We start from the raw sequence: 18,874 nt of genomic DNA, 5'->3' as shown, positions 1-18,874 counted from the left end.
CTCAAGGGAAGAAAGCTCTTGCAGAGGAAGATCTTCTCTCGTCGTGTGGAGAAAAGTGGTGAGACGCTGCAGCAGGGCTTCACTGGTGGTTCAGTCGTTGCAAATGTCTTTGGCTGCTCTCCTCTTCGGCTTCTTGGTTCCAGTGGGGACGTCTTGCTCTTCCAGTCGCCAGGACCCTGCTTTTATGCAAAAAGATCCCCCTTCATACAGCCTAGCTGTCACTCTCACACAGTGGAGTGGTCATCTTGGCGGGAGACCCTCCAGCCTATCGAGATAGAGTGCGATATGGGTTGCTCAGGCAACCCTGTCCAGGGGTCCTACTCCCCCTCCCAAACAATGGACACACCCCAGACTCGGCAGAAGCCCGCCAAAAGGACGAACAAAGGATCCCCGACCTGGGTTAGGAGTTTAGAGAAAGACACGAGAAAGAAGTTATATTGAAGTTCTGGCAATAAAAACCTACTGGAGTAAAGATAATATTAAAATACACCAGCGGTATGTTGGAGGCTGTCAGAAAAAGTAGTAGCCTTGAACAATGGGAAAATCCCATAGGGAAATATTTGCGGTAGAATATTTGCAGTAGTAACCACTGCCACCAGCCAGAAACTTTGAGAGAGGGACTGTATGGTACCCTCTCGAAAATGAACCTAAGGGAAAAACTATTTACCCTTTCTAGTACCTCCATAGTAAGATGGTTTGTACTGGTTTAGTTCATAACAATTGACTAGTAAAGTCAATTGGGACTTTAAATGCCCTGGGAGATAGTAGTCAGTCCCAGAGTATGAAGTCTAGGTTTGGGGGTCAGTATGACACCCCTGTGTCACTGCACTGTGGGTGCTGTGTAACACATGAGTAAAGATTGTTTCTATTGGGGTGAGAAAATCCCATAGACATTAAACACAAAAATAGCCTACAACACACTTAGCAAAAAGTGCCTAAGAGTGGGGAAAAAGAGCCTCACTCTTAGCAGGAAAAAGAACCCTTCAAATCCAGCAAAGCTGCTGGGGGACTCTATAGGTAAGGGAAATTAGCCATAGAATGAGAATTATCCCTAACTCAGTGGACGAGTCACTGCAGGCCATCAAGGCCGACACGGAGACGGCTCGGGCCCTGGGAGTTTTGCAGCAACGACGCCGACCTTTCGGAACTCAGGAGGCAAGCAAGGTGCCTCCAAATGATTCAGTGGCCGGCTCCTCGTCGCAGGAGGCCTACAGAGGACGTAGCAAGTCAGGAGGATCTCGTCGTCGCCACCAAGGAGGCAAGGCTGCTACCAAGCTGGACTGAAACAGCCATAGTGTCGGGCCCCCACCTGAGCACCCCGGTGGGAGGCCGGCTGGCGAAGTTAGTCAGCGTGTGGGAGTCCATGTCCACCGACCGATGGGTGCTGGATGCCCTGGCCCGCGGGCACACACTCGTTTCTAAAGAAGTGCCCCCGCATTCCACCCGTGGCCAGGAAGGAAAACCACATCCCTCAACTGCTGCTGGAAGTAAGGGCGATTCTGAAGAAAGGAGCCATCGAGCTTGTCCCAAAGAGGCTCTGGGGCTCCGAAGTGTACTCACGATACTTGTAAGAAAGAAGACTGGCGGCTGGCGACCCATCCTGGACCTTAGATGTTTAAACAAGTACATCAAGTCCCAGAAGTTCCGATGGTCACCCTTCAGCACGTGCTGGGTCAGCTGGAGGAAGGCGGCTTCCTATCGTCGCGGGACTTGGAGGATGCCTACCTCCACATCCCCATTCCAGCAGGGGATCCACATCTACCCCTACCTGGATGATTGGCTCATCTGAGCAAGGACAAGAGAACTCGCCATCGAGCACACCGCAACCACCGTCCAACTGCTCACGGATCTGGGATTTTCTATCAACTTTACGAAATCCCACTTGGTTCCGTCGCAAGTCGCACTGTTCCTGGGAGCCAGGCTCGACACAGTGGTGCGGTTGTCCTCTCCGTCGGAGCAAAGGACGAAGGCCATCCTGGGCAAGGTGCAACGGCTGTCGACCATGGACGTGGCCAGCGTGATGTCCATCAAGTCCCTTCTCGGAATGATGTCCTCGTGCATCTACCTTGTGCGCCTGTGCAGGCTGCGGATGCATCCACTGCAAGAGTACCTTGACGCCTGTTGGATGCAAGCGGCGGGCAGCTTCGAAGACAGGATCTCGCTCAACGAGACCTTCCGCCAAGCGATCCGGTGGTGGGGCAGCCGCGCGCATCTTGTGGTGGGAATGGACTTCAAAACCCTGGCACATCCGGAGACGGTGACGACGGATGCCTCCCTGGTGGGATGCGGAGCGCACACCGGAGATCTCCACGCAAGAGGCCTTTGGCTCCCGGAGGAGAGGTCACTACACATCAATGTCCTGGAGCTCCGAGCCATGTTCTGGGCCCTGAGGTCGTTTCTTCCGTCCCTCAAGGGAAAGGTGGTGAGGATCTTCACCGACAACACCACCACGATGTTCTACATCCGGAAGCAGGGAGGCACCAAATCCCCAGCCCTATCCAAGGAGGCCCAGGATCTTTAGCACTCGGCCGTCGCCCAAGGGATGTTTTTGGTACCCTTCCACCTGGCAGGAATAAAGAACACCATCGCCGACTCACTCAGCAGGGAGCTGCGCTCGTGCCACAAGAGGGAACTGCGACAGGATCAGGTCTATCTGCTATTCCAGCGATGGGCAATCCCCCAAACCGACCTATTCGCGACGGCAACGAACAACAAGTGCCGGAGGTTCGCCAGCAGGTTTCCCCAGCCGGGGAGCATGGGCGATGCCTTTTCATTCCCCTGGGACGGCCTGTACCTCTATGCGTTCCCGCCGTTGCTGCTGCGACTCATCAACCAACTCAGACGTTCCCGGTGCAGGATGATCCTCGTTGCACTGGTGTGGCCGAGACCGATCTGGTTCCCGGACCTTCTGGACATGTCAGAATCCCCCCCACCCCCCCCCCCAGTCAAATTGCCGGAGGACGCGGATCTCATCGCCAGAGAAGGAGGTGCCATCCTCCACCACTACCCAGGGTCGCTCAACTTGCAGGCCTGGCTCCTGCAGCACTAGAGTTTGGAGGGTACAATATCCCGGCGGACTGCAGGGAGGTGCTTGCAAAGGCCAGGGCGTCCTCCACTCTCAAGTGCTATGGACACAAATGGAAGAGGTTTTCGGTCTAGTGCCGGGCACAGAAGATTAACCCTCTGCGGATTACGGCTCCTCAAGTGCTGCCGTACCTATTATCGCTGGCCAAAGTGGGGCTGGCCCATGCCTCCAAGATCCATCTGGCGGCTATCTCTGCTATACCAGAATTCTGGGGCGCTCATCCCTGTGGTCCCATCACATGGTGAAGGAGTTCATGAAGGGACTGTGCCGATCGTTCCCGCCGATGAAGGCTCCGGCCCGGCGTGGGAGCTCAACATGGTGTTGACCAGGCTCATGGGGCCACCATTCGAGCCTCTGCATTCGGCACCATTGAAGTTCCTGTTGTGGAAAACAGCGTTTCTTGTGGCCATCACCTCTGCACGTCGAGTGGGAGAGATCCTGGCCCTCTCCTGCAAGCCTCCATACCTGACTTTCCATGGGACGAGGCTGGTGCTGAGGACGCATCCCGCCTTCATGGCCAAGGTGCCGTCGGACTTCCATCTCAACAAGCCCTTGGTGTTACCCGTTTTCTTCCCTTCGTCGCCGGCCGAGAGGACTTTGCACTCGCTGGGTGTAGCTAGAGCGCTGAAGTTCTACGTGGACCGCACGAAGAGTTTTCGGAAGACATCACAGCTGTTTGTGAACTTTGGACCTGTCAACCAGGGGAAGGCCCTCTCAAAGGCTTCCATTTACAGATGGCTCTCCGGCTGCATCATGCATGGTCACCGGTTGGCAAACCGACCGTTGCCTGGCCGTCCGAGAGCCCATTCGACCAGAGCGATTCCTATCTGGTGTGGCCCTGCTGGACGTCAGCAGGGCTGCTACGTGGACGTCGACTCACACCTTCACAAGATTCTACTGCGTTGACTGGGATTCCAGGGAGGAGTCCATGGTCGGCCAAGCAGTGCTGCGCAACCTGTTCGCCTGAAGGTGGGCCTGGTGAGGAGGTAAGAGATGCTTAATGTTGAGCCTTTGCCACCTCCTGTGGTTGTGCATGTGTGTACTGCTATGTATTCTTGTATTCATGAGCATGTGAATCCATGCCAGACCCCATGCTGGAGAAGGAACAAGTTACTTACCTGTAACTGTTGTTCTCCAGCATGGGTCTGGCATGGATTCACATGCAAACCCTCCCTCCTACCCCACTGCGGCTCTTCACTTGGTTCTACTGCCACTTTACGTGCTACCAAATTTGAGGATGGCTGCCAGAGGAGAAGCTTGGGTAGAGGGTCATTGGCTGGGGGCAGTATGACCCAGAGACCAGTGATTGGTTACTACTGAGAAAGACAGTTCAGAAACAAAACTGAAACTGATTTTTTCTTTACCGAGGATTCCCAGCCTGACGATGGGGAATATTCATGAGCATGTGAATCCATGCCAGACCCCATGCTGGAGAACAACAGTTAGAGGTAAGTAACTTGTTCCTACTGTGACTCAAGCAAACACTGACTCGAGGTTTCTGGTTAAAAACTAGAAGTACATTTATTTTTAAACCATCTTTTCACAAAACTCTTCACTTCTATTTAAATTAAAACCACACTCCAAATATACTACACACAACCAATTCTCCCTGTGCAGATCAATTCAACTAAGTATATTAGGATTTGACAGACCGGTGTTGTGAAACAGACGTTACTGTGGGTTGGTTACTACGCGATCACTTTTTGACAGTAATGACAGGTTGGTCTTACAAAAGAAAGGCGTACCCATGAAGTACCGAAGTCAAACACTCTTAGCACATGAATTAACACAAGAGAATTGGTGATAAAAATCATACGCAATACTTTCGTCAAGGCAAATAGAATCAGAATATACTTTCTAAAACGTAGATAAGTCAATAGGCCTGCACCAGTGTCAAATGGAACAGGGATCCTGTTGTCGAGGATCACAAGGTTAGAACAGTTCACAATTGGAGATTGCCAGGAGTACTTGGATATTCTAAGAGGGAAGGAAGACGAGGACAAGCCTTTGGTGAGAAAAAGGGGGTTCACCCCAATTCCTTGGATTTGGACACAGTACCTTATTCGTTTGAAGAACGGCTGGTGCTATGGCAGTTGTTCCTTGTAGTTTCTGCAGACTCATGGTTCCTGGAGATTCATTCGTGGGGACAAGGACGTCTGGAGCGATCTGCTCTTCCCAGGGATGAGACCAGCAGCGGCGAAGCAACAGTGAATAAAAGGTGCGCTCCTGTAAAACAGTAGAGGCTCTTCAGATAACTATCCGGACCCCTACAGCTGTGTGCAGCGATTTCGACCAAGAAGAGGATCCTCTGGCTGTGGAAGGTGAGCTGGTTGATCCCACCAGGCTCAAGGGAAGAAGACTCCGGACTGGATCTTCTGTCGTTGAAGGGTAGACAGCTCAGGACTGCAGCACGGCTTCACTGGGTCTCGGGAGTTGCAGCAGCTGTCTTCTTCTCTTTGTTTATTGCAGTTGCAGTGGCGACTCTGACTTCCAGCCAAAATCCCCCATTCACACAGCCTGGCTGTCAATCACTCAGCATGGGGTTTGTCCGGCCCGGACAACCACCTCAGCCAATCGACACAAAGTGCGACTTGGGTCTCAAAGGAGACCCTGTGCAGGGGGTCATTAAACCCCTCTCTCACATTCAGCCCACCTAGACACCCAGACGCCAAAGGAGGGCTTCTGGACAGTAGCCCGGCAAAGGTCGGCGAACAAAGAAGGCAAACCTGGTTTGGCGTGAAAAGTAAAACACAAGAAGGACTTTAACAAAAAGATGGCGATAAAACCCAACCGGAGCCAAAATAAAAAGTATTTGGTCAAGCAGGTTTAAGTTCGAGGCTAATAAAATAGCCTAAAACAGTACCACGTTTATATACTATAATCGCGGTCGAAAGGCTAGGGTAGGTACCACTGCCACCAGCCAAGTCTTAGTGTTTAAGGGAGCGAAACAAAGCTCTAAGAGGAGCAGACAAAACGTAGTAGGAATTAACCCTTTCCAATACTCCATATAAGATGGGGTGTATTGGGTTTGCAGTTTAAATGACTACATAAAGTAAATGGCAACTATACCTGTTTCTGGGGGACAGTAGTCCGCCCCAGGAAAATGGAGTCTGTGGTAAGTTTCAAAGATAACCCTGTGTCACTGCACTGAAGGTGCTGTGTAAGCCACACAAAAAGTTGGGCTCATGGAGTGGTGTGGCTCCAGAGTCCAAGATCACACAAACAGTAGAAATACACATGGCAAATCACATGTGAGAGTGGGAAAAAGGCTCACACTCTTACCAGGTGGAAAAAAGAAACCCCAGAAATCCAGCAAAGCTGCTGAGGGACTCACTAGGTTAGGTAAATTAGCCTTAAATGAGAATTCTCCCTAACAAAGGGTTTGGTATCCCCATATACCAAAGGACGGAGGACTGAGACCTATCTTGGACTTAAGAAACTTGAACAAGTTCCTCAGGAAGGACAAGTTCAAGATGGTAACCTTTTCTCAGATCCTTCAGGCTCTCCAAGACTAGTTGGTATCATTGGACCGTCAGCATGCTTTCATGTGACAATCCCTCTCAAGCACAGAAAGTACCTGAGGTTCGCGATGGGCAATTATCACTATCAGTTTCGAGTTCTGCCATTCGGGTTTACCTCTGCCCCGAGAGTTTTCACCAAACTGGTAGGCGGTGGTGGCAGGGAGTCTCAGGAGGGGTGGGGGGGGGGGGAGTTCACGTCTACCCCGATCTGCACGATTGGATGATCATGTCACATTCTCCAGAACAAGCCCAGGAACATCTGTCCAAAACTTGCCACTTCCTTCACAAACTAGGGTTTTCTCTGAATTTAAAAAAGTCAAACATGATACCATCTCAGAAACCCCAGTTTATTGGAGCAGTCCTGGACACTTGTTCGGGAGGCGAGGCTTTGCCCGAAGAGAGCTCACCACATTCTGCAGATGGTAATAAAATTCCACAATGCCTAATATCTACCGGCCTTCGATTTTCTCAGGTTGCTCGGCCTTGTGGCATCGAGCATTTTTCTGGTGCCAGAAGCGGGATTGAGGATGAGATCCCTTCAATGGGCCCTCAGGACTCAATGGTCCCAATTTTCAGCAGAAATGTCAGATCTGTTGCAAGTTCCAGTTAGAGTAGCACAGGATCTACAATGGTGGGCTTGCAGGGAACATATCCCTCAAGGGAGAATCTTTTTGGCAACCATGGCCGGAGATGACAGTAGTGACGGACGCCTCACTCAGAGGGTGGGGAGCTCACACAGAGTTGACAATTAGCAGTCGTTGGTCTCCGTCGGAGACCAAACTAGACATCAACCTATTGGAGCTGAGGGCAATCAGACTAGCGCTGAAGGCCTTCTTCCTGCCCTCTGTACGTGGAAAGAATGTCCTGATGATGACGGACAACACGGTGGCCATGTACTACCTCAACAAGAGAGGAGTAGAGTCACTACCACTGTGCAGAGAAGCAATGCAGCTCTGGTTCTGGTCAATACAAGAAGAGATCTCTCTGTCGGCAGTTCATCTAGCCGGAGAGCAAATCACAGCGGTGGACGCTCTGTGCAGGCAGAGCAGTTTCCCACAAGTGGGAAATAGCTCAGGAAGTCCTTCAAGAGATCTTCGGCCTTTCGGGAACGCCACAAGTGGATCTGTTCGCTACCAGTGTCAAAAGGAAATGCAAACTGTACTGCTCAAGGGAATCTCCCCCGAGAGGAGCTCTAGGGGACTCGTTCGTAGTGGAATGGGAGTTTCCACTTCTGTATGCGTTTCCTCCAGTCCCGGTGATCCCTCAGGTAATCGGGAGGTTAATAAAGTTCAGGAAAACCATGATCCTAATTGCCCCGGATTGGGCCAGGAGAAAGTGGTACCTGGACCTTCTGGACATATCCATCTGTCCTCCAATACGTCTTCCACAAAGAGTCTCTTCTCTTGCAAGAGGAAGGTCATATTCTCCATCCAGAGGTCAACACACTGAACCTTCACGCATGGCTTCTGAGAGGTTGGGATACAAGGATTGGGACCTTCCGGATGACGTCATGTAGATCTTGCTTTCGGCCAGAAGGCCAGCAACAAAATCTCTGTATCTGTGTCGTTGGAACAAGTTCAGTAACTGGTGCCGAGATAAGAATCTGGACCTGTTCCAGTGTAATATTCCCACAATATTATCTTTTCTATTACACTTGGCTAATCTGGGGCTCCAGGTTGGCACGATAAAAGGTTACTTAGCAGCGCTATCCATTTTTAAGCACTCCTCAGAAGAAGAATCTTACTTTACGGTACCTTTTAGTAACTCCATTCTTAAAAGGTCTAAATGTGTTTCCTCCAATACTTTTTCAAGTTCCTATGTGGGACTTGGTACTACAGTTCCTCACATGCATTCCATTTGTGCCTTTGCATTCTTGTCCGTTAAGGCTTCTTACTTTTAAAACAATACTTCTTGTGGCAATGACATCAGACCGCAGGGTAAGTGAGTTGCAGGCACTTTATAGCGGGCCTCCTCACACCATGTTTTATAAAGATAAAGTGGTCCTTAGAGTAAAACCCTCTTTCTTGCCAAAAATCTTCTCAGATTTTTACCTGTCACAAAAAATAACACTGCCTACATTCTACCCGCCTCACGCAAGTAAGGAAGAGGAACGGCAACATAGATTAGATCCTAAAAGAGCTCCTAGCTTCTATATTTCAAGATTGGCAAAACTAAATCAGTGTGACCAACTTTTTGTGGGCTACACTATCCGCAAATTGGGACTAGCCTTGACTAAGCAAACATTATCTAGATGGATAATTTTGGGTATAACTGATTGTTATAGATTGGCTGGGAAAGATCATCCAGATGGGCTGAGGGCTCATTCAACCAGGAGCATGGCAACTTCAACAGCACTTCAAAGGGGTGTCCCTGTGCAAGATATTAGCGCAGCAACCACATGGTCATCCACATTTTGCTCTAGATTCGACTTCTTCACAAGGTCTGTTCGCCAAATTAGTACTTCATTCTGTACATGACTAAAATTTCTGTACTCCCACCTCCAATACAAAACTGCTTTGGGAGTCTATCTAAGATGAGGAATACGTGGGAGGACATAATCCAACGACCTCACAGAAGAACAAGTTACTTAACAACTGTACCGTTCTTTTGATTTGACGTTCCTCCGACGTTACAGTTGGTAATTAACTTGTTCTTCTGTGAGGTCGTTGATCAGGGTTGGGGTCTTGTTCTCCGGGAGTATTGGTTTTGTAGATGGTTTCTCATCTGTGTACTTGTAGCAAGTGAGACCATGTTTTTTGATGAGGGCTCATGTAGATGTTGAAGATCAGTGGTGAGATTGATGAGCTGTGTGGAACTCTACAGGTTGTTTTGAGAGTTGCTGAGCTGAAGTGGTTTATCAACATTTTCTGTTCTTTCTTCTAGTCCGGATGTTGACCATAGTAACACTGTTTCAGGTTCCTATTTCTTTGAGTCTTTTGATGAGTGTTCCGTGTTGGACTGTGTCAAAGGCTGCTGATTTAGTAGTATTAGTGCGAATGTGACGGAGTCTGCGTTGATTTATGTTGTGCGTGCAGTTTCCCTTCCTCATTAGTCTGAAGCATTCTTGTGCCTGGTCTAGTATCCAGTTCTTATCTGCATGTTCCAGTCTGTGTTAGTTAATGCAGCTTTGTAGGAGCAATCCTATGATCTGGATATCTGAGGTTCTTGGCCAGATACTACCAGACGGGTGGCTGCCACCTCTGCCTTGCAGAGGGGAGTCTCAACCCTGGACATCTGCTTGGCTGTGACGTGGGCATCTCTGCACATGTTCGCTACGCATTACTGCTTGGATTCCCTTGCGGTCTGTCTACTTTTTAAACAGCTCGACTACAGTCTGGTTGTGGAATGGCCAGATTATTGTACACTGGGGCCTCCCCCAGCCACCACGGAATAAGCTACTGGGGCATACCAGAATTTATGGCCTTGAAAATGACCTGGAAGGTCGAAACACGTGTCAGCAAATCACATTAAAAAAACTTGTTACCAAATGTGTTTTCTTGAGTGTGACTAATAGGATTAAATTTCAATAATACAAGAAACCATTTCTCAAGTATTCAGCGGGTACATGGTTGGTCTCTAATACAATTGCCTATCCAACAATGGGGACTGTGGGGCATTTTCCTAGGAGACCCTTGCCAGGCGCAGCAGAACATACAACATTTTAATTAACGAGCACAGTGGTCCTACTCTTCTATTGCTCCCAATCGCCACTCAATATATACTGGCCCGGCGTCCTGTTAGGCATGGGGTGCGTATAGGCATCTGGCGGAGCCGCTCTGTGCCACCCTCCCACACCCCCCCCCCCCCCCCCCACCGGTTGCTGGAAAGTTTCTGAAGAACCGCTGCGCTGGGTCAGGGATATCTTGGATGGGGAACATCCATCAGAAGAAAAAATTATAGAGGTAAGTAATTTGTTATTTAGATTCTCATTTGATTATGAAATGTTCTAATATTTACACATTCTGGCATCTGAATATGCTTGTCTCAAATCAATGGTTAAAGGTATGTAATGCAGTCATCCATTGCCATCAGTAGTTACTGTTTAACCAAAACAACATTAATGAACTTAAACTTTGACTCTGTAGCAACATTTATTAGTTGGAATCTTTTCGGTTGGAAATTTCAAAATCATTAGTAAACTGATACATGTGCATGAGTAATTATATCTTCCGCCTACCCATCCCCACGACTTTTAGATGATTGAACTCAGTGATAATGAAAATCCTTGGACCATATTTTTGGAAACTGTCGATCCAGAATTGGCAGCCACTGGCGCAACGTTACCAAAGTTTGATAAAGATCGTAAGTACACACAAGAATAATATTTCTTAAATGTGAAGAATTGTTTAACATGTGTGCATAGTGCAACATCTTCTCTGCAAAACTTAGACTTGTATGATATTTTGTTGTAGTTTTTACTTCTAAAATAGATTCACTTTGTTATTGCTTTTAATAAAAACTAATTTTTTGGCTCCATTCATGCGCTTTACTTCTGTGCTACATAGTATCCTGCCATCCCGTGGTTGGAAAGTGAATCGCAAATTATATCATTTAAATGGGATCATAATGGTAATCCACTCTACGTTTGTGTCTAGAATTTGTATTGAGAATATTTAACGCCTAACTTATACTTCAATATTGCATCCAGGGTCCAATTCATATTTGCTCAATAATCACCCTGTGCGTTGTTTGTTCCTGTGAAGGCAGAATCGGCAGCTCTTCCTTTTCTGGTGCAGCCATACTAGTGTGGTCCTTCTATAGTTTCTACTGCCAGGAGGCAGTCCTCCTAAGCCCTAGGCTACACGGAGCGTCTAGTGTGTGTTGTCCCTGTGTTGTAGTGGGCTTGCAAATTGAGCAGTTAACTGACTTGCTGGTACTTTCATTCAACTCTTTGCAACCAGCGTCTTCTGACACGTCTGTGAAGGTAGTGTACTTAGTGCAGTTTGCCTCCTTGTTTGTTCTCTACCATGTACGGCTTGCGTCTGAGCCGTCTTCTAAAACCTTTGAGGGCGCTCCGGTGATGGGGGCCCAACATGAGGCAAAGCACCGGGAGCGCTGTTGGGGACGGGCTCCTCGGCAGCCAGGTTTGGAACGGCATCACCGGCACCTTCAACCACGAGCCAATGCTCTGGGTCGGTGCTGAAGAGGAAGTTGGACCATCCGGGTAAACTTCTGGAGAAAGCCAAAGGGGATAAGGAGTCCCCTGTCGCCGGCTGCAGATCCCGCGGCACCTGGGCCATAGGGGGAACGCCACCCGGTAAGAGGAAAGTCCATCTTCTACCTCCTTGCCATCCTTCGCCACCATGCCCTCCTTTGCAGGATGAGACGGACCCGGATACATCGACGACGGATACGGCCGACAACGGAGGGGACGTCCCATCACCGGTGCCCTAGGCCTCTACACCCGATATTGGCTCTTTCCACGCCATGATTGCTAGGGCCTCGGAAATGTTTCAACTGGCCCCTGAGGAGAAGGAAGGCTTCCTGTACGAGCACCGGGAGGCCAAGAGGAAGACAGTACTTTCTATCCCTCTGTTGGACGACATTTGGGACGAGGGGCTGTCCCTCATGAAGAACCAGTTCTCTGCAAGGAGGGACTGGTACGAAAAGAAATGCATGATGCTGGGCTCCGCACCAAAGTCTCGGATCCCAACCGTCCCTGGTGGTTTCGGCGGCGGCAAACCTGCCTGGACGGTGAGGGAAAGAAACTGGACGCCATGGGGGCGGCGAGTGATCTCGTCAGCTGCGACGACGATCAAGGCAACCAATGCCTTAGCCATCGTGGCCCGTTATGACAGGGAGCTGTGGTTCAAGATTGCTCCCCTTCTGGACTGCCGCTCTCTAGTCATCGGGCAGGAAGCGCTGGAGATCCTGCAAGAAGGCGAGGTGGCATCGGACCATGCCATCATGGTGGCCACTGACATAGCCGACATAGGCTTCCATCAGATGGGCAACGGCTTTTGCCTTAGTCAGCAGGGTTGGTTGAAGGCCACTAGCCTCCGCCAGGATGTACAGGCGAGAGTGTTGGACATGCTTTTTGACAGGGGCAATCTGTTTGGCAAGGCAGTGGACAAGTCGCTTCAGGCCATCAAGGTGGATACCGAGGCGGCCCGGGCGTTATACACGCTCCAGCGGCGATGGCCGTCCTTTCAGACCTCCGGAGGAAAGTCCCAGGGATACTCAAAAGGTTTCGGCGGTGGCTTGCCGTCTTACAGTCAACCATCCCGCTCTTAGGCCCTGGAAGCCTACAGGGGCCGCAGCAAGTCCGGAGGAGGTAGTCTTCGTCGCCAAGGTCCGCAAGGCGGCACCCCCACGGCAAAGCAGGACTGTACCGGCCGTGACGTTGGGCCCCCAGCTGGCGAACTTCGTCAGCGTGTGGAGGTCTATCTCCACCGACCGTTGGGTGCTGGACTCCCTGGCCCATGGACACACCCTGGAATTTCAACGGAAGTGCCTGTGCATTCCACCAGTAACCAAGATTGAAAACCATGTCCCTCAACTTCTGCTGGAGATACGGGCCATGTTGAAGGACGCAATAAAACTCATCCCAAAAAGCCTCTGGGGCTCTGGCGTGTACTCCAGGTACTTGCTTGTCAGAAAGAAGACTGGCGGTTGGAGATCTGTACTTGAGGCCGTGGAAGTCTATTATATCGGGTCCCAGAAGTTTCAGATGGTCAACCTGCAGCACGTGCTGGGACAACTGGAAGAATGTGATTGCCTGTCGTCACTGGACCTGGAGGATACCTATTTCCACATCCCCATTCACAGAGGGCACCACAAGTTCCTGCGCTTCGTAGTCCAATTGCAGCATTACCAATTCAAGGCCCTCCCCTTCGGATTGAAGTTGGCAGCAAGGGTTTTTACCAAGTGTCTGGCGCCAGTAGTGGCGCGGGTGCGCCTGCAGGGGATGCACGTCTGCCCCTACCTAGACGATTGGCTCATCTGAGCGAAGTCAAGGGAGACCGCCGCTGAACACACGACGGGGACCGTCAGACTGCTCACGAAACTGGGGTTCTCGATAAACTTTGCGAAGTCCTGCTTGGTGCCATCTTTCTGGAGTCCCAGCTCAACACGGTGTCTCTGGCATCACTGTCGCAAGAGAATCTCAGCCATCCTGGGCAAGGTACAACGGCTGTTGACCACGAGGACCGCAAGGGTGTGGTCCATCAAGTTCCTCCTCGGCAAGATGTGCATTTACCTTGTGCGCGTGTGCAAGCTACGGATGCAACTGCTGCAGGAGTTCCTGGACGCCCATTGGATCCAAGTATCGGGAAGCTTCGAGGACAAGATCACCCTCGATGAGCGTTTCCATCAAGCGATTCGGTGGTGGGGCGTCCACACGCGGCGGGCACAGATTAAGACCCCTCTCCTCACTAGCAGGCAGTCGCGACAGATGCATCCTTGGAGGGATGGCGTGCACACACCAGTCGTCTCCACCCAAGAGGCCTGTGGCTACAGAAGAAGTTGTTGCACATCAATGTTCTGAAGCTACAGGCCGTGTTTTGGGCCCGCAAGTCTTTCCTTCTGTCCCTCAAGGGAAAGGTGGTGCGGATTTTCACAGACAACACCACCAAGATGTTTTACATCCGGAAGCAGGGGGGTTACCAGATCCCCGGCACTCTCCAAAGAAACTCAGGGCCTGTGGAGATTGGCCGTCGCTCAGGAGATGTTCCTTGTCCCGTTTCATCTGGCAGGAGTGAAGAACACCGTGGCTGACTCTTAGCAGGGCGCTGCGCTCGTGCCACGAGTGGGATCTTTGATGGGACCAAGTGGATATGCTATTCAGATGATGGGGCAATCCCCAGATCGATCTGTTTACGACAGCGACGAACACCAAGTGCTGGAGGCTCGCCAGCAGGTTTCCCCAGATAGGGAGCATGGGGGATGCATTTTCCTTCCCCTGGGACGGCCTGTTCCTCTATGCTTTACCCCTGTTACCTCTGCACCTCATCAATCAACTCAGACGGTCCGAGTGCAGGATGATCCTCGTTGCATCGGCGTGGCCCAGGCAGATATGGTACCCGGACCTTCTGGACATGTCGGCATCCCCTCCAATCAAGCTTCCGGCAGACGCAGATCTTCTCGCCAGGGAAGGAGGTGCGATTCTGCACCACGACCCAGGGTCGCTGAACTTGCAGGCCTGGCTCCTGCAGCACTAGTTTGGAGGATACGATATCCCGGCGGACTGCAGGGATGTGCTTGCCAAGGCCAGAGCTTAGTCTACACCGAAATGCTACGAGCATAAATGGAAGAGGTTCCCAGTCTGGTGCCGTGCACAGAAACTCGATCCTCTACGGAGTATATCTCTGCAGGTGCTGCCGTAGTTAGTTACCGGCCAAGGCAGGGAGGGCCCATGCTGCCATCAAGGTTTATCTGGTGGCTACACCAGAACTTCGTTATGGTCACACCGCTTGATGAAGGAGTTTATAAAATTACTTTTCCCTTCTTTCCCATCGGTGAAGGCTCCAGCCCCGGTGTGTGAGCTCAATGTGGTGCTGACTAGGCTCATGGGTCCCCCGTTCGAGTCTATGCATTTGGTTCTGCTGAAGTTTTTATTGTGAAAGACCGCTTTTCTTGTGGCCATCGCCTCTGCACGACGAGTGGGAGAGATTCAGGCCCTATCTTGTAAACCACCATACCATACCAGACATTCCACGAGACGAGGCTTGTGCTGCGGGCGCACCCCTCCTTCATGCCCAAGGTGCCGTCGGACTTCCATCTCAACGAGCCCTTGGTGTTACCTGTTTTCTTCCTATCGCCTTCGTTGTTGGCTGAGAGGACTTTTCACTCGCTGGATGTGGCTAGAGCGCTGAAGTTCTACATGGAACGCACGAAGTGTTTTCAGAAGACATCACAGCTGTTTTAACTTTGGCCCTGTGAACCAAGGGAAGGCCCTCTCCAAGGCTTCCATTTCCAGGTGGCTCTTCTGCTGCATCACCCATTGTCACCGGTTGGCAATCCGTCTGTTGCCTGGCCGTCCGAGGGCCCATTTGACCAGAGCGATCACTGCAACTACGGTGTTCCTGTCTGGTGTGCCCGTGCTGGATATCTACAGGGCTGCTACATGGAGGTTGATGTTAGGCAGAATCCTGTGCAATGCCCTTGAGGACCACTACACACAATTAAGACTGCAAGTGGTAATACAAGTTCACCTTTGGTACAAGCCTGTACTACTATGTTAAGGTGGTAGCAGTAGCGGAGCAGCCAGGCTTATCTCAAAAGTATATGAGCAGTAGCAGACATTACACAAAGGACCACAATTACTGTGACTCAAGCAAACACTGACTCAAGGTTTCTGGTAAAAAATAGAAGTACATTTATTTTTAAACCATCTGTAAAACGCAACACTTCTATAAATGCAAAACCACACATAAAATACACTACACACAATTCTCTTGGCACAGAATAACTCAAGGTAAGTACCTTATGTTTTGGCGGACCGGTGTTGCGAGACAAAAGACGTTACCAGGGATACGTATGCAATCACTTTTTGACAGTTTAGTCGTAGTAAAACGCGTATCCGCGGCAAGAAATGTTACCGGGGCAAAACACACTTAGCACCTGGGCTAACCAGAGAGAGTTGGGGGGGCAGAAATCATATGCAATACTTTTGTCAAGGCAGACAGAATCAGAGAACACTCGCTGACAGAAATACAAAAGTCAATAGGCCGGAGCCAGTATCAAGTAGAACCGGGTTCCTGTTGTCGAGGATCACACGGTCAGACAGTTCAAGATTCAATGTTGCTAGGAGTACTTGGATATTGTCAACAGAGGAAGTAAAAGTTATAAGAGGGAAGGAAGACCAGGGCAAGCCTTGGATGAGGAGAAAAGGGGTTCACCCTAGTTCCTCTAAGCAGAACACAGTGCCTTATTCAAGGAAGAAGCTGGTGCCACGGCAGTTGTTGCTGGTTGTTTCCTGCACACCCACTGTTCCTGGAGCTTCAGTCGTGGAGACGAGAAGCAGGACGTCTGGAGGGGGTCTGCACCACGCAGGTATGAGGCCAGCAGCAGCGGCGGAGAATAAAAGGTGCGCTCCTTTTAAAACAGGAGAGGCTCTTCAGATGGCTATCCGGACCACTACAGCAGGGTGCAGTGATTTCGACCACGAAGAGGATCCTCTGGCTGTGGAAGATGAGCTGGTTCACCCCACCAGGCTCAAGGGAAGAAGACTCTGGACTTGATCTTCTCTGGTTGTTGAAGGGTAGATAGCTCAGGACTACAGCAGGGCTTCACCGGGACAGGGTAGTTGCAGCAGCCGTCTTCTCCGCTTCTCTTCGGTTCCCCCATTTACACAGCCTGGCTGTAAATCACTCAGCAGGGGGGTTGTCCAGCCCGGACAACCACCTCAGTCAATCATGGCAAAGTGCGACTTGGGTTTCCAAGGATACCCTGTGCAGGGGGTAACTACACCCCTCCCTCACATTCAGCCCACCTAGACACCCAGGCACACAGAGGAGGGCTTCTTGGCAGAAGCCTGCCAGAAGACAGTGAACAAAGAAGGCGAACCTGGTTTGCCGTGCTAAGTAAAACACAAGAAGGACTTAACAAAAAGAAATGGCGACTGAACCCGACCGGAGCAAAAAGAAAGAGTATTTGGTCAAGCGGGTTTATGTTCGAGGCTAATATAATAGCCTAATACAATACCACATTTATATAGAATAATCGCAGTAGAAAGGTTAGGGTAGATACCACTGCCACCAGCCAAGTCTAAATGTTAAAAGAGCAAAACAAATCTTAGAGAGGCACAGACAACAAGGGATAGGATTTAACCCTTTTCAGTACTCCATGTAAGCTGGGTTGTACTGGGTCTGTAGTTAAGTGACTATGTAAAGTTAATGGCAACTTTTCCTGTTTCTGGGGGACATTAGTCAGCCCCAGAAAAGGGAGTCATTGGTAAGTCTTAGAGACAACCCTGTGTTACTGCACTGAAGGTGTTGTGTAACACACACAAGTTGGGCTCATGGAGTGGTGTGCTCCAGAGTCCAAGATCACACAACAAGTAGAAACGCACATGACAAAACACAGGTAAGAGTGGGAAAAAGAGGCACACTCTTACCAAGTGGAAAAAGTAAACTCCAGCAATCCCGCCAAGCTGCTGGGGGACTCAATAGGTGAGGGAAATTAGCCATAGAATGAGAATTCTCTCTAACAGTCAACGCACACCTTCACAAAATTCTACTGCGTCGACCAGGATTTCAGGGAGGAGACAGGTGTCGGCCAAGCAGTGCTGTGCAACCTGTTCGCTTGAAGGTGATCCTGGTGAGGAGGTAAGAGATGCTCAATGTTGAGATTTTGAAATGCTTAATGTTGAGCCTTGCCACCTCCCATGGTTGTGCATGTGTACTGCTAAGTATTGTTTATTCATGAGCATGTGAATCCATGCCAGACCCCATGCTGTTTAAGGAACAAGTTACTTACCTGTAACTGTTGTTCTCCAGCATGGGTCTGGCATCGATTCACATGCAAACCCTCCCGCCTACCCCTCTGCGGCTCTTTACTTGGTCCTACTGCCACTTTCTCTTTGTGCTACCAAATTTGAAGATAGCTGCCAGAGGAGGGGCTTAGGCAGAGGGCAGTCATTGGCTGGGGGCAGTCTGACCCAGAGACCAGTGATTGGTTGTTAGGAGAAAGACAGTTCAGAAATTAAACTGTTTCTTTATCGAGGATTCCCAGCCTGGCGACGGGGAATGTTCATGAGCATGTGAATCCATGCCAGACCCATGATGGAGAACAGTTACAGGTAAGTAATTTGTTCCTTATTACACCCAAACCAGAAATAGCGGCGCCACTTTTGTCTAGGAGCAAAGCAAAGTTGCCTTGTACTTAACTTATTACAAAGTAAGAACTAACATGAAAATGCGTCAAATAAAAAGGGATAAGCACCTAACCTACTTCAGATGGGGATAGTAAAGGGGAGCAAGCCCCAGAAAATGTAAAGGCCCCCATAAATGCTTGAAGTCAATCTAATCTAAACACTCAAATACAGACAACTGAGGCGTCACGAACAATGCAGAACAATGTAACGCTTGATAACGCAAATATGATCTTGCAAGCAAATGAAACGATCATAAGCAGACTGACACCAATCGATGATGCCGAATTTGAGCCGACTCGTACAGAGAAAGACCCAAGCCAATCAATACCAGATAAAAGACCAAAAGGAACTTCAATGTCAACAGAAGTTAATACAGAAACAAATAGATCTATCTTTACTAATGAAAGATATTTGGTCTTTCTAGTACTCCTGCAAAGCTGATTGCTACTCTGC

The 18,874-nt window shown here is 49.9% G+C and overlaps 1 protein-coding gene across 4 annotated transcripts in view; it reads left to right on the top strand.

Annotated features, from left to right (window-relative positions):
- Positions 1–18,874, top strand: part of USP7 (ubiquitin specific peptidase 7) — a 2,259,762-nt gene that overhangs the window by 1,499,386 nt on the left and 741,502 nt on the right. For all 4 annotated transcript variants that reach the window (XM_069647850.1, XM_069647849.1, XM_069647847.1 and 1 more), the window contains exon 18: positions 10,803–10,908. In XM_069647850.1, coding sequence (XP_069503951.1) covers positions 10,803–10,908 — 106 coding nt within the window. The remainder of the gene's footprint in view (positions 1–10,802; positions 10,909–18,874) is intronic.

Source organism: Ambystoma mexicanum, chromosome 2q, assembly GCF_040938575.1.
Source record: "Ambystoma mexicanum isolate Mex_15411 chromosome 2q, UKY_AmexF1_1, whole genome shotgun sequence".
NCBI lineage: Eukaryota > Metazoa > Chordata > Amphibia > Caudata > Ambystomatidae > Ambystoma > Ambystoma mexicanum.
The sequence above is the reverse complement of the archived record's forward strand: the minus strand, read 5'-3'. Positions and strand labels throughout refer to the sequence as shown.